Source organism: Strigops habroptila, chromosome 1, assembly GCF_004027225.2.
Source record: "Strigops habroptila isolate Jane chromosome 1, bStrHab1.2.pri, whole genome shotgun sequence".
Lineage (NCBI taxonomy): Eukaryota > Metazoa > Chordata > Aves > Psittaciformes > Psittacidae > Strigops > Strigops habroptila.
Window position 1 is genome coordinate 104,205,833 of NC_044277.2, and position 13,590 is coordinate 104,219,422.

General features: G+C 37.6%; 1 protein-coding gene across 1 annotated transcript in view; it reads right to left on the reverse strand.

Annotated features, from left to right (window-relative positions):
* KMT2C (lysine methyltransferase 2C) overlaps positions 1-13,590 on the reverse strand; it is a 197,057-nt gene that overhangs the window by 56,816 nt on the left and 126,651 nt on the right. The window contains 7 exon segments of the mRNA XM_030478642.1: positions 1,144-1,356; positions 2,819-2,884; positions 8,367-8,476; positions 9,111-9,275; positions 10,032-10,213; positions 11,160-11,264; positions 11,440-11,541. Coding sequence (XP_030334502.1) covers positions 1,144-1,356; positions 2,819-2,884; positions 8,367-8,476; positions 9,111-9,275; positions 10,032-10,213; positions 11,160-11,264; positions 11,440-11,541 — 943 coding nt within the window.

Genomic DNA, 13,590 nt, shown 5'->3' on the forward strand with positions numbered 1-13,590 from the left:
ACAGACACCTGCATGGCTAATGTAATGACTCTCACACCTGCTATTTATTTAAGCCTTTCCCCAGGCCACAGATTAACACCTATTCTACCAACACTTATCAGGATGTACAGCCAGAGCAGGGCAAAGAGGACAGAAGAATGGTATTCTACCATGCTGGCTGCTGTTTCTAGTGTTGAAAAGCAAGGATTTGAAGAGCAGGGCTGGCTGCTCCTATGTGCTTTTCCACTCTCATCTCCCACCTTTGGTCTCCTCTGGCTGGGGCTGCTGTGCTTGCTCAGCTGTGGGGGAAGCAGGTGAGACAAGTACTGGTGGCCCTGGGACACATGGATCTTTGCGGCAGAAGGAGTTCTCCCAAGGGCTTCACGCACAGGCAGGTGTTTGGGTAGGCAAGCAATAGTCCAGATCCCTTTGTCTCTCATCAGCCTTGGAGGCCACAAAAACACTGTTAAATCTTCCCCTCACTCCATAGTACATGGATATCCCATCCTGGAATCTGAAACCGTTCCATATGGACCCTGCATACAGCATTACCTACTTGAATTAGAACACCCCCCAAAACTTCCAAACTCTAATTATGTCTTAAGTCTACTTTGGAGATGAGGACAAACCAAATATTCATTTCCTCTACAGAAATAGAAGAAAATTACTTTTTCCACTTGGACTCATAGGTCAGCCCACCTTAGTTCTTTCAGAGAAAAGAAATACATGTTCAAAAAGCTTTTCTCTCCAGTTTCCCCTTTGCTTTAAACAGTGATCTAGATGCTGCTTTGCTGAGTCAACGTTATGACTTTGAAACAGCATTTGCCCTAAATTTGAGAGCCTCAAAATAGACTTGTACTCAATAAGTGCACAATATATCGTACTCAATGAGTGCACAGGTAACCTAAGGATTGGAGAAAAAGGCAACTCGTTTTTCCACTGTTGCCAGCTGTAGAAAGATGAGTTTCCTCTGAGATGGATGACCCATAAACAGATCAACAAATGGACAATAACGACCCATGACTATTGTTTAAGTAATTACCATAAGGCATTCTGTACAGAACATACAAGTATCAGTATAATAACATCTCTCAGGGACATTCGCAATACACACATGTACTGCAATACCCCAAGATACAAGACATGCCAAAAGTAGACTGCTACCTCTACTGTCATCCATCTCCCCATCTCTTGAGTGTTCTGACTGGGCATCTGGGGGGGTCTGAAGCACAGCCACACTGTTCTGATTTATAATCTTCAGTTTAAGCTTTGGTTTCGTCCGTTTTCTTCTTGGTACTGTAACAGTTAGGCTCTGTAACTGAGACATGCCGGACTCTGTCAAGCAGACTCCATCCTGGGTGTATGTCTTCGGTGGGTCTATAAAGTTGAATGAATCATAACAGCAATATAAAACTCTTTAATTTACAAATCTTAGATTTTTAGGAATAGCACTTTTAAGAGTTAATAATCCACATCTATGGAGCTGATTAATGAGTGAGGAAATTGATATAAATAAAACAGAGATATCTGATACTGTCTTACACATTACACTTACAGCTTTATAATTTAGAGTCTGATTTCAAATCCAGCAACAATCCATTATATTGCTACAAAACAACTTAGATCAAGGACTCACTAAAAAGAACAATTTGATTACTGGAAACTGGTGCCTTGCAGGGTATTTCTGTATCCCTGGCACTCACAGAAAACTTCAAGTCGTACTTTGGGTCCCTGCCGCTTATCAGCCAAAGCCCTCATCTCAGCACTTTACCTTCATCTTAGTAACGACCTTAACCCTCCCAGAACTCTTCATAACTCAGGCAGGTTTTTAGCCCTATTTTACAGGCAGACAAAAAACAAGTTATATCAAGTCAGCTGCTCAAGATCAAACTGGAAATCATGGGTAGAACTCAAGTCTCCCAAGACCTGCAAGACTGCTTGCTCCTCAAGCTGCTACATGACAACTGAGTCTATCAATAAACTCTAGCATTCCTTAATTCACCATGTAGAAAGACAATGTCACCTGTGCTGGCACCCTGCAAGTGGAGGTTTGGGAACTTTCAGGGAATTACCCAATAATGAAGAGGCTGCAACGATCCTTCTGCTCTTTGGAGCCAACTAAATACTGATTTGATAACGCAGATTTTGAAAACACATAAACATCACATTTGTTCCCTTTAACCAGAAATATTTTCTTATGCAATATTTCACACCTCAAAACACAGCTGGTTCTGAACACAGTTCTTCCCAGATTACTGTTTCCTTACGGTGTTTTTTTGCTTAAAAAAATAAATAAATAAAATTACATCCTCTTTCTTAGATGGAAGATTTGAGGGGAGAAACTTCTCTCAGAGCTACATTCGTGTGGTGCCAAATGGAAAAAAATTCCAACATTATGGAAGATGTTCTAACGTGAGGGAAGCTGTTGGGTCCTATCATTACGAAAAGTGGCTTCTGACCAGGCTTGTCAAGATTATAACTTGCTAGCACAAACCAGACAGGTACAGAAAAGTTGTGTCCTCCTACAGCTTGAACCTGTAAACATTTGTGTACATGCTTGACTCAGACCCACTGTGTCATCACTGCTAATATTAAAGCAAGTAACTAAGTCTGCAGGATCAAAGCATAATTTAAAGTAATTATTACAGTGCAGGTATGCCAGGCAAAAGAGAGGAAAAAAGAGAGAATGAGGGAAAAAAATGAAAAGCATGCAGCGGTAACTGAAAGATAGTTAATGCTGTGTGTTATAAAATCACAGAAAAAGGGATTTTTGTCTCATGTAAAAATATACCCTTAAAGTACGCTAAATGATCAAAAGTTAAGCATTTACATTCTTTACCTAGTTCTTTTGATTTTGAAATAATCTGAGCTCCACCTGATGAATCACAACAGTCCAAAGAAGGCACTGAAAAATATAAGGAAAATAATTTCAACTTTTAAAAATGGTGACTTGATTTGAACTGAAACTATCAATTAATTTTTCTTCAAACAGTTCCATTAAACTCCCTAATCTATACTGCTGGCCACATTTAGTAGCAACTTTAAAATAAAGTGCTTTTCGGTGTCACAGAAGACGTGACTTCAGAAAAAACCTGATACAAACTGGAGTTCTCTAACTGCCTAGAGCCAAGAATGGCACCAGAACAGCACTGAACTCCATGGTAAATGAATATACTGGATCTACTGGATTGGAAAGTAACCTCTACATTAAGTCATGACGTGCAGGTTTTGCTGACCTAAGCATGAAAAATGTGAGGGATTTGTGAATTGGTTATTGACTGCTGTCTGATTTCCCCAAGGAGGGGCAAGCACACTCAGATAGCTTCATACACAAGATTCTAGCTGTGTCTATGCTGTTGTGTTTCTTATACAACACATATGAGATGGGTGATACATCTGAGAACAGATGATACATGACTTGTTGAAGTTAGACAGGGTAATTCTTATTCAAGATAAGAATATCAATAAATGGAACAGCAGAAACTCAATTTAAGAAACTACAGCTTCAGGGAAGTGCTGCAAGAGTGAGACTGAAAAAAAAATCAATCAAAATGTCCTACAAACTACGCTATTGTTGCTGTGGGTAGAAATGCTCTTCCCATCTGCTTTAATTACAGTTACCGTAATCACGCTTCACTAACCTGTGATGTGCAGACTAGACTTTTAATGTTAGTAGTGACTTTAAAGAGATAACGTAGACAGAGTAAGTAAAGTGAAAATTAAAAGCTTCTATCTCACAAACATTGAGAAGTAGGATCAGAAAGCCTGTTAGTTTGGCACAGTTAGCACTACTAGGCAAGCTTATCTATAGACTTTTCTTATTTTTGCCCAGATATCTTATCTATGGTGAATTTAAGACTCAGGAAAACATCTGGAGTTTTTATTTTGCATCTGTGCACAAGATGAGACCACTGAGACAAAGCATGTGTGGGAGGTTTAGGGCTTCTCCAACATGTCAGACCACCATAGGTGTGCTGCTGCTGACCATCCCACACACAATATGGGAGTAGGGGGCAAGACTAGGATAAGCCCCAAAACTTCCAAGTAACACTTAAATTCTTTGCTAAATACAACAATGAGCATGAAATCTAGAGGATGTTTTCTAAGGATATAAACAAAAATAGAGACAGTGAAAGTCTGTCTTCAAAAACTACAAACCCTTAAAAGTTTTATATAAGGTGTAACTAAAATATATGATATAATCTACAGAAAACCAATATTCCATGCAATGACTAAATGAAAGTAGCCCATGAGAATTACTGAAAAACTGATATACAAGAGTGGAAGGAAAAGACAAGGAAGAAAATGAACTGGAAATTAGATTCTGAAAGAGGCACTAAGCTGGAAGGAAACAAAAAATATGTGACAAGCTGCAGGATGGAAGATACTCAGTAGCACTGAATTGAAACAACAGAAAAAAGGCAGACTGTAAGAAATACTCAAACTGGAATAAGACATCATCTGTTCATTTAATTGGTTATAATTTACACAATGATTTAAGGCAGAGATAGCAATTATTGAATTGGAATCTAAGGTAAACAAAAAATTCAGAAAGACAGCTGTGAATGGGAATTTGAAATCCTGATTTTGAAGTCAAACAACAGGGAGTGTTCTTCTGGTCCAGGTCAGATTGTGAACAATTTTAGCTTTGGAGACTGAATAGATTTGAAATAGTCAAATAAACAAGCCGACAGTGACAGAGGTGAGGCCTTCAGAGATCAACTCACAAAACAAACAGTGTTTGAAGACAGTATCAAACAGACTTCCAGAAAAGGAGCTAATTAGAGTGCAGACTAGGGATTAAAATCAATAAAATGAGTAAGAGAGAAACACAGTACCATTAGAGAAAGACAGTTCAAGGGGGAAAAAAAAAAAGGTGAACAAAAAAGAGTGCTTTCTGAGGCACTAAGCTGAAATTTAACCAGAATCATTATGCTTATTTGCAAAAGGGTTTAAACATGCTGAATATTGCACAGAATTCAGTAGCTTCAGATTAAACAAAAAATTGCACAGAATACAATACAATGAGAAGAATCATAGTTTCAAAAAAGAAAGGGGACTGCCAATTGTAAAGCTATAATAGAAAAGAACAATTCTAGGAAAAAATTAAATCAGCGTAAAGGACAGAGTAAAATGGTTTATGTAAAAACACTACAATAACAGAGCACTATTCGATGACTACATAACTGTATGCATGACCCAGGGATTTCTTTGCAGATACCGTAACTTACAACAACATAAGAGTTGACAAAATAAATGTGCCAAGTAATAAAACAAAATCAAAAATTAAATTCTTTAACATATAGCGTTACGTTGCTTTTGTAAGCTATATTTATAAAGTACATCAAATTAAGTTTCAGAATGAAAAAAAAATTTAATTCACAAAAATTGTACAACTGAGGGTCCCAGCCATATGTGTACCACTAGCAGTATTCAGAATCTCTGAAGTAGTAAGTGATATGAAGTCCTCACTGCCTCTGACGGCATGCTTACTTGAGCCACAGGAGGAATGCAGGCACACAGGCAGGTACCAGAAACTGTTACCAGATCAATTGCAACTAAAGAAAACCAGGCAGAGCTGGTCCTTTTACCTCCTGCTGAGAAAACAAAACAGCACCAAGGGAGGATGTTGGAGTATGTGGAGGGAGAGAGGATGGGAGTAAGTAAGGAAGGAATAAAATCCACAGATGTGGCATATGACATACAAGGGCAAAAGAAAGACCGAAGTGATGGGTAGATGGTGGAGAATTGCTTGTTTAGGAGTGAATGTAGATGGGAAATGCACACACCTCTTCTGAATGTGCAGGAATTACAACACAGAGAAAAAGCTGCTGCTACACTGAGCAGCTGCGAGTACCCAGCCACAATACTGCTCAAGCAATCTAAATTAGAAATAAATTTATACAGGCACAGCCAATACGCTGGGGGACATATGTTATAACTTGAGACTGTAGTAAATAACCTGATGAAACACTGATCAGAGCTGATTATTTCAAAAGAATCTAGTAATGAAGGTTTATGGAATACTACTTTGGAGCAGATCTTACCACATTCTGACTTTTGATATTTATCTGTATTCAAGAAGGAAAAAAAACCCGAAACTATTTATCTTTTATTTCTGTTTCCTGAAGAAGATAACTTTGTAAGATTATGAGATATGATGAGATAGAGCTCTTATAAATGTAAAAATTTCCATTTTCTGAAGCAAGAAAAATGGAAGCTCTTTCTCAATACCTACATGCTAGAAACATTTACTCTTTACCAACAGTACACCTGCAATGTTTTGGTAACTTACTAGGTTAAGGGGCTCTTGCTTCTTCTAGAAATAAAGCAGTTAAAACGCTTGTAATACTTGAAACACATCTGTGATGTATCAAATGGAAAGAGCAAGAACCCTCCCAGTAAGAATCCCACAACATGGTATATTTTAAAAGTTTCCTACTGTTAACTAGCATTTGTTTAGTTTCTCTAAGTTCATCAAGTGCTGATTGTTCTCAGAAACAAAAAATACAGAAAATTTTCAAAGGAGTTGTAGAAGAATTAATGAAAAGACTGAAATATTTCACATAAAAGTACATGCAAGTATTTTGATGAACATGCACCAAATGACATATTCAAACATGCAACTGTGCAAATGTATATGTGTTAAAGAGGTATTATATATACTGAGTCAAAACATGAAAGAATAAGCAGAGAAACTTGTCTTATAAAAAAAAAGTGTGGAAAAAAAACCCAAAAACCCTGCAAAGAAAGCTTGGGAGATCCCTAAACAGGTCTTGAGGGACTGGTTCCTATTCTTCAGAAGACCCTAAGCAACACAGGAAGGACTAACTCAGGGACCAGTTATGCCTGGAAGTGAAACATCTCTGATATCATCTTGTGAAGTTTTTCCATCTCACATACTATGAGCTTTAATTATCTCTAAAAGGTAGCTCTGCCAGCTTGAAAGAGAAAGAAAGAGGGAGTATTTCTTATTTGGACCTTTTTAAGTGTTCAGAGCTTATTATCAAAATAAACAGAAATCTGTGTTATATCTGCAAGTCTCTTTTTCCCACTTACAAAGCCTCGTTTTGAATTTGTGAAAGCAGATCTCAGGAATGAAGTGACTTGTAGAAATACATAAGTCATTCTTCTAATAGTGATAAAAGTGGGACAGTTGGAAGTGTTCCACAACCATGTGTAGTTGACAAGGGAGCATATAAACTCCAAGGTCACGTTAGGAAGTTACAGTTACTGCCATGCTGGTATGACAACGAGCCAGTGTAAATGGACATTAGATACTCTATGGAACTTTTCTTGGCAAACCTCTTGAACACATGCCTCATGGTATCTTCAATCTTGATCAGGAAAGCCAATCTTACTGGCATCTTCTTGGTGGATACGAGTATTTCTTGAAATATTTACTTAGTTCTTGTACCTTCCTCCTACCATACTCTCATGAGACCCCAGTAAAGCGTTAACGTGAACACTAACATGCTATTACGCTAAAAATGGGTATAGGTGTCAATGCTCAGTTAAAGTCTGAAGCAGAAAATCCCATAAGCTGACATGCAGAGAAAACAGACCTGGGATACCACCCTTGTAGCAAACCCATAAATCATGTAGTAGACCAACCAAAGTGTTGATAGGCCGCTCACAGTAACAGTAACCAGTACCCAAAAAACCAGATGCCATATCTGTGCTTAAAAACTGAAGCAACCTCAGCTCCTGAAGTACCACTGCTTCAGAACTGTAACGCAGACTAACAAGGAGGGTGGTGTTTATATATATATTCACTGATAGCACGTACACAGAAGAACGAAGTTCATCAGAAAGAACTATACATTTTAATTAACAAGAAAGTGGCAACTCCTGAGGAGGAAATTATGGTGAATTCTTTTAAAGATTGCACCTATGGAGGGAAGTACTGGTCTTAAATACTGGCAGAGCTGAGTGAGTGGCATTAATAAAATGTGAAGAAGGAGGGGAAAAACGTTTGTATGGACTGTTGTTATAGCTACTGCTGATTCAGACAGCCTCCAAATATCAAAATACAGGTTTTTCTGCTTAGAACTGATTTTCAGATTCTTTAGAGAACTGGGCTTTCTTCCACTTGACAAAATGAGATGCCTTTTACCCTTTCAGAACCAAACACTTTTAGTTGTTTACCCAAATTATCTTCAATACATCTACCCAGAATCCCCCGCTAGGTTTTCTTTGGCCTTGCAGCCAATCACTAGAGGGTGCGCAAGAGCTGAGGACACTTCCAGAGGCGCCCTTAAAATAAACATGAAAAATCTTACTTCTACCACAAGCCAAATCTCCACCAGAGCAAAGAATCGTAACACATTCCCAAACCTATTTATTGCAGTGTGCAATCCTGCCATTGGTTTCCATTGTCTTCTTACCGTTTGTTGGTGGTATGTATGGCCTACAAATGGTACAGTCAAAACCCATATCAGCTATGTTTTCCACTTCCTCCTCTGTGTTTAAGTTCTGACAGATTGCATGCATCCATCTAGAAATTAAGTGGGGGAAAAAACACAATTTAAAGGAAATATGTGGTGTTTTAGGAGACCAAAATATCAGTATATGGTCCAACTAAATGTGAAATATTAGTTTAGTTTAAATTCTCTTTGGAGAAAAATAATGCATTGGGTTACCCATATACAGTATTCTGTACTACTATTCTGTACTATTCTGTACTACTACTGTGGTGTGTGTTAAATACTGTATATACAGTACCAGATTATCTATTTCCCTTCACAGGAAGGAACTATTCATAAAACAACATCCGGGAAGCAAATACGTTTTAGTATCGTAATTTTCTCCCTATATTGCAATCATTTTAACTACTTACTTGATACAATGTAATCTAGATTTAGTCTCACAACAGTAATACTGTGAGGTAAATTAGTTTTAACTTTACAGAAGGGGAAGATGAGACACAGAGTGATTAATTAATTCACCCAGAGTCATATAGTTAAGTCTGTGGTACAACTTGGAATGAACTACTACGAGACTTCTGAGACTCAATCCAGCGGTCTTTACCACAAGACCATTCCGTTCATTTTTACACTTTTAACATTAGGGGAAAAAAATTAAAATAAGCTTTAAACAGGAAAAACCTGTACAACATTAGAAATCCTTACCGATCACATTGTCTACACTGAATTATAAGCTCTTCATCCCTGTAAGTGCGATAGCAGATTGGGCAGGTAGACAAACTTGCACAGGGAGCACACTGTGTGTAATTATTTTGCCATTCACATCTTAAACCTGGTGAAGTTGCTCCACAGTGTCTGCACCAAACACACCTGCAGAACAGACAAAATGATCTATTACTTTCAGATCATAGGAAGATTATTTTGTGGCTTTAAAACCCTTCTACTTAGAACTGGGTGAGTGATTAAGTTTTAGCTAACGAACCACTGGCGAAGGGGGATTTATTTCAGGTCAAACTATTTGAATTGAATGAGAATGGTATTTTTTTAGATTCTGAACATTACCAACATTTTTTACACTTTTAAAGAATGTTCCTCAGTCAGAATTCCCTTCAATCTGCAGAACCAGGTAGATGGGTGTTTGTAACAGCTCAACAGGTCAAAGGAGTTCCTGCTTCCAGTTGCCATTCACTTTGATATATGGAGACTTAACCATATGAGACATCTGTATTCCACCCAAGTAAAACAAATGGTTTTCACAGGGTTTTATTTTGAGAAAAATTTGGTGAAACACCTATTCATTTTTCCAACTAAGCACTGGAATGAATGTTCCAATGAACGGAAACTGGATATTTTACTTTTGCCTAAGAGTTTCAAAAGAAAAGTTTTGTCCACCTCTACTTAGTTGGGTTTTACTGTGAAGACACAGTATTAAGAGATCAAGAGTTTCTCTCTTAAATTGATAACTGAATGAAACAATTCAAAAGTATTTTGTTTGCTTTGTTTAATACACCTGACTTAAATACAATTAAAACATTATTACAGTTAATTGACATTGCAAATACAAAGTGACAAAAGGAAACAAAAGAGGCCAGTAGTCAGTATTTCTGACCCCAGAGCCAAACACACCATTTGCACTTCCAGCCGCCCTTTGGAACTGTCTGCAGGGGTGGATCTAAGCAGTACGTGTGGTAGCTGATGTCGCAGTCATCACAGAGAAGCAGTCTTCCTGGATCTGTTGCTTTCCCACAGGCTTCACACACCGTGCACTCCAGGCACCTCCAACCTTTGCTAAGCACCACTTTAGTAATCTGCAAATGGCAAGGTGAAAATTATTTGAAAACTGCTCTATGAAGTGTGATCGTTGTATAAATTAAGGTTTGGCTAGTGGAGCACAGGATGCTCTTCTGCACACACTATCCACACCACAAGTAGCTGTTTAGCAATTGCTAATTAGACTTCCTGAAGCTTCAATAAATGGGAATGGATTAAAGAGAAAGAAACTGTAATTAATGACATCTGATACTGTTCCAGAAGATAATTTCTTTGGATAAACTAGCATAGTAGAGAATATATACTGCATTGGCTCTATGTGTAGGACAATTTACTCCTTATGGGAGTAGCTGGTCCTGAAGGGTTGAAGGAGAATGCAAGGCTGCTTTTTTTAACTATGCAGTAAAGCCATCTTTTGCATAGATGTGCTCATATAATAAAAATAATAAAGAGTGTATACTGTATATATTGCAATAAATAGCTTATTATGTGCTTGCTAAGTCATCTCATACCATTCAAATTTAATTTTCACACATTCTCTCCTAGGCTAATGAATGCAAAATGTATTAATTAACCACTCCAACTGCTGTCAATTCTGACAGCCAACAGACAAATTGAATCAACTAAACCTTATGCCCCTAGTAAATGAAGATGCAGTGTAATTTTTTCCCTTGTTTTTAATTCTGCTTGTATTTAGGTTTTAAGCTTATATCTCAAACTGTTATTTTAACCAACTGCTGGATAATCAGTGCTATTTATGGTTGCAAAATTACAAAAAGGTTAATTTCTCTTGAGGCAATGCATACTATAAAATGACATTTAATTAAAGTCTTTCACAAGTCGCATATAAATAATGGTCACATTAGCTGATGAATATCTAACAAGTTAATGACTTCCTTAATTACCACAAAACCAAAGGCACCACAGTGCTATTAAAGTACAATATGAAAAGAGTATAAGCAAGAAATTTTTTATGTAACTCACCTTAATACTGACACAGTATGGATGGTAACACTGACCACACTGAGAACAGGCAAGCAACCTGCCCTCAGCACCTTGGCCAAAACTCCCACAAACCACACACATATCCTGAAATGAGAGAGAAGAGCTGATTTTCAACACATGCCAGACACTAAATTCTGGAAACACTATAAAATCCAACTAGCTTGCTGGATAATTTAAACTACTAACAAGGACATTCATTTACTTTTTTCTAATTAAAAGCAGAGAAACAAAATGAAAACATAGTAACTATTATCCTAACCTGATGGAGAGTGAACTTGTCACTGTTAGAGAAGAGGACGACTGTATTATGCATCGAGTTTTCTTCCTCATCTTTGTTAGATGAAATATCCATAGTTGTGACCTGTTAAAAAACCACAGAACATGAGCAACAAGCACACCACATATTCTGAGACAGGAGACAAGATGAAACATTCTCTAAATACGTTACTTTTTTAGTAGTAGCACAGAATACAAGCTTTGCAGGTATTTATTCATACAGTACGAACTTTCATAAAAAACCTACAATCATCAGAAACTACTATATTAATTCACATTTTCACATCAGTACAAGCATCATCACTGTTTCAGTTTTACAGACACATTCTCTTCCTCTCGTTTATTCACCTTCACACATTACCCCACTCCACTTTAAAACGGAAATGGAAGAGCCACATCTCTGCTCTAGAACTCTGAAGTTGCCATTTACTTGACAAGTCAAAGGTTCAAATTTCTACTGGAAATCATGGAGCGTATGTCCATTTTGTTTTTATAGCAATTTACTTAACTAAGTATCCTTTTGTTCAGTTACAAAAAAATCTAAGAACTTGTTCTAGAAAACTCAGCTTCTCTTGAAGCACAAATTTGCGCTTTGTAACATCAAAATAATGATGTGAATGCCTCCAATTCATTAAGGTACCTAAGACTAGACTGAGTGGAATTAATCCTATATGTTTAAAATTACCTATGTGCTTATGAATCTTGACCATGCAACGCTTTAAAAGGGAACAATGACAGAGGCATTTGCTCCTTTCCAAGATCATAAATATCAGAGTATTCCAAGAAATTATTATACAGGAAGCAAAAAGTAGCACAATGCTGTAGAAACTCAAACAGATTGTGTAAGAACACAAAAAAGCAGCTACAAAGAGAGGCTGAGGAATTATTTCATAAAGACATAAAAACAAGTATGTCCTTTTCTGAACATGAGGAACAGGATGCCTTTCAGAATCTGCAGGACTGACTGATAACCAAACTTTAAACAGAATGTTCAAAGACGACAAGTCCACAGGAGGAAAAAACCTATGAATTTTTTGCACACCAGATTTCCAACAGTTTTTCATACCAAAATCCTCCTTCTTACTAAGAGCAAACCAAGACTTGTGTAAGATTTAAGAGTTTTAAAAGGGCTTCAAGTATGAAATAGTTTAACTATCGAAGTGAGCAATGACTTGCTCAGAATCACTTCAGCACCGTATGGGAGACAGCAAAACCTTTCTCAAAGGTTTCTGGAGGGAAGCTGTGTACTGTCCTAGAGAATATCTGACAACTGATCACAAGACAGAACTTGCAGCCACATAGATGTAATCTTTTGTTAAAGAAACAAGGAAGCTTTAATTATGGTGAATCATGAGCTATCAGGGCTCACTGAAGGAGTCAGCAAGCCTGGGGAAGGGGAAACTTAACTGACATAACTTCGTCACCAACTTCTTCTGGCGAAGTCCTTCACCAATGCTACTTGAAAAAAGGTAAACTGACATAGAATTAGGAGCATGGTCTCTGCATTGATACGAGACACAAAATAAAGAGTGGGAATAAGTTACTGATTTTCTATGTGGGAGAACAGCGCTAGTGGAAATCTGATAGAGGGAATGTCTGCTAACAGGCTGTGGTGTTCAACAGACTCCTGTACAATCTGAAAAATCAAGCAAGGAGCGAAGTGACAAAACTTGCTAATAGTATTAAGATATTCAGAGTAGTAAAAACCAAAAGACAACTGTGAAGAGCTGCAGAAGAACTTCATAAAGCTGAGTGCTGGCTATAAAATGGCAGAGGAAAGTTCTCAAAGAAAACAAAAAAAGAATGTGACAAAACAGCTGATAGGGATGATCAAAAAGATGGACAACCTGCCATACAAGGAAAAACTTGTACTGGGATTCTCCAGACTAGCAAGGAAAGAGTGGAAGGAAAAGGAGGAGAAATGATGGGTATCTATAGAAACTGAGTGATATGGATGGAGGAGGAGAACAGAAAACGAGTCTCCACTGCCTCTTCTCTAAGAGCACAGGCAATGAAACAAGCAGGCAGCAATTCAAAGCAACAGGGTGATGAGCTGTAGAACTAAAAGAGGTTAACACGGTTTCCGAAAATTTTTAAAAGTGAACAGACAAATTTATGAAAGCTCCAACACAGG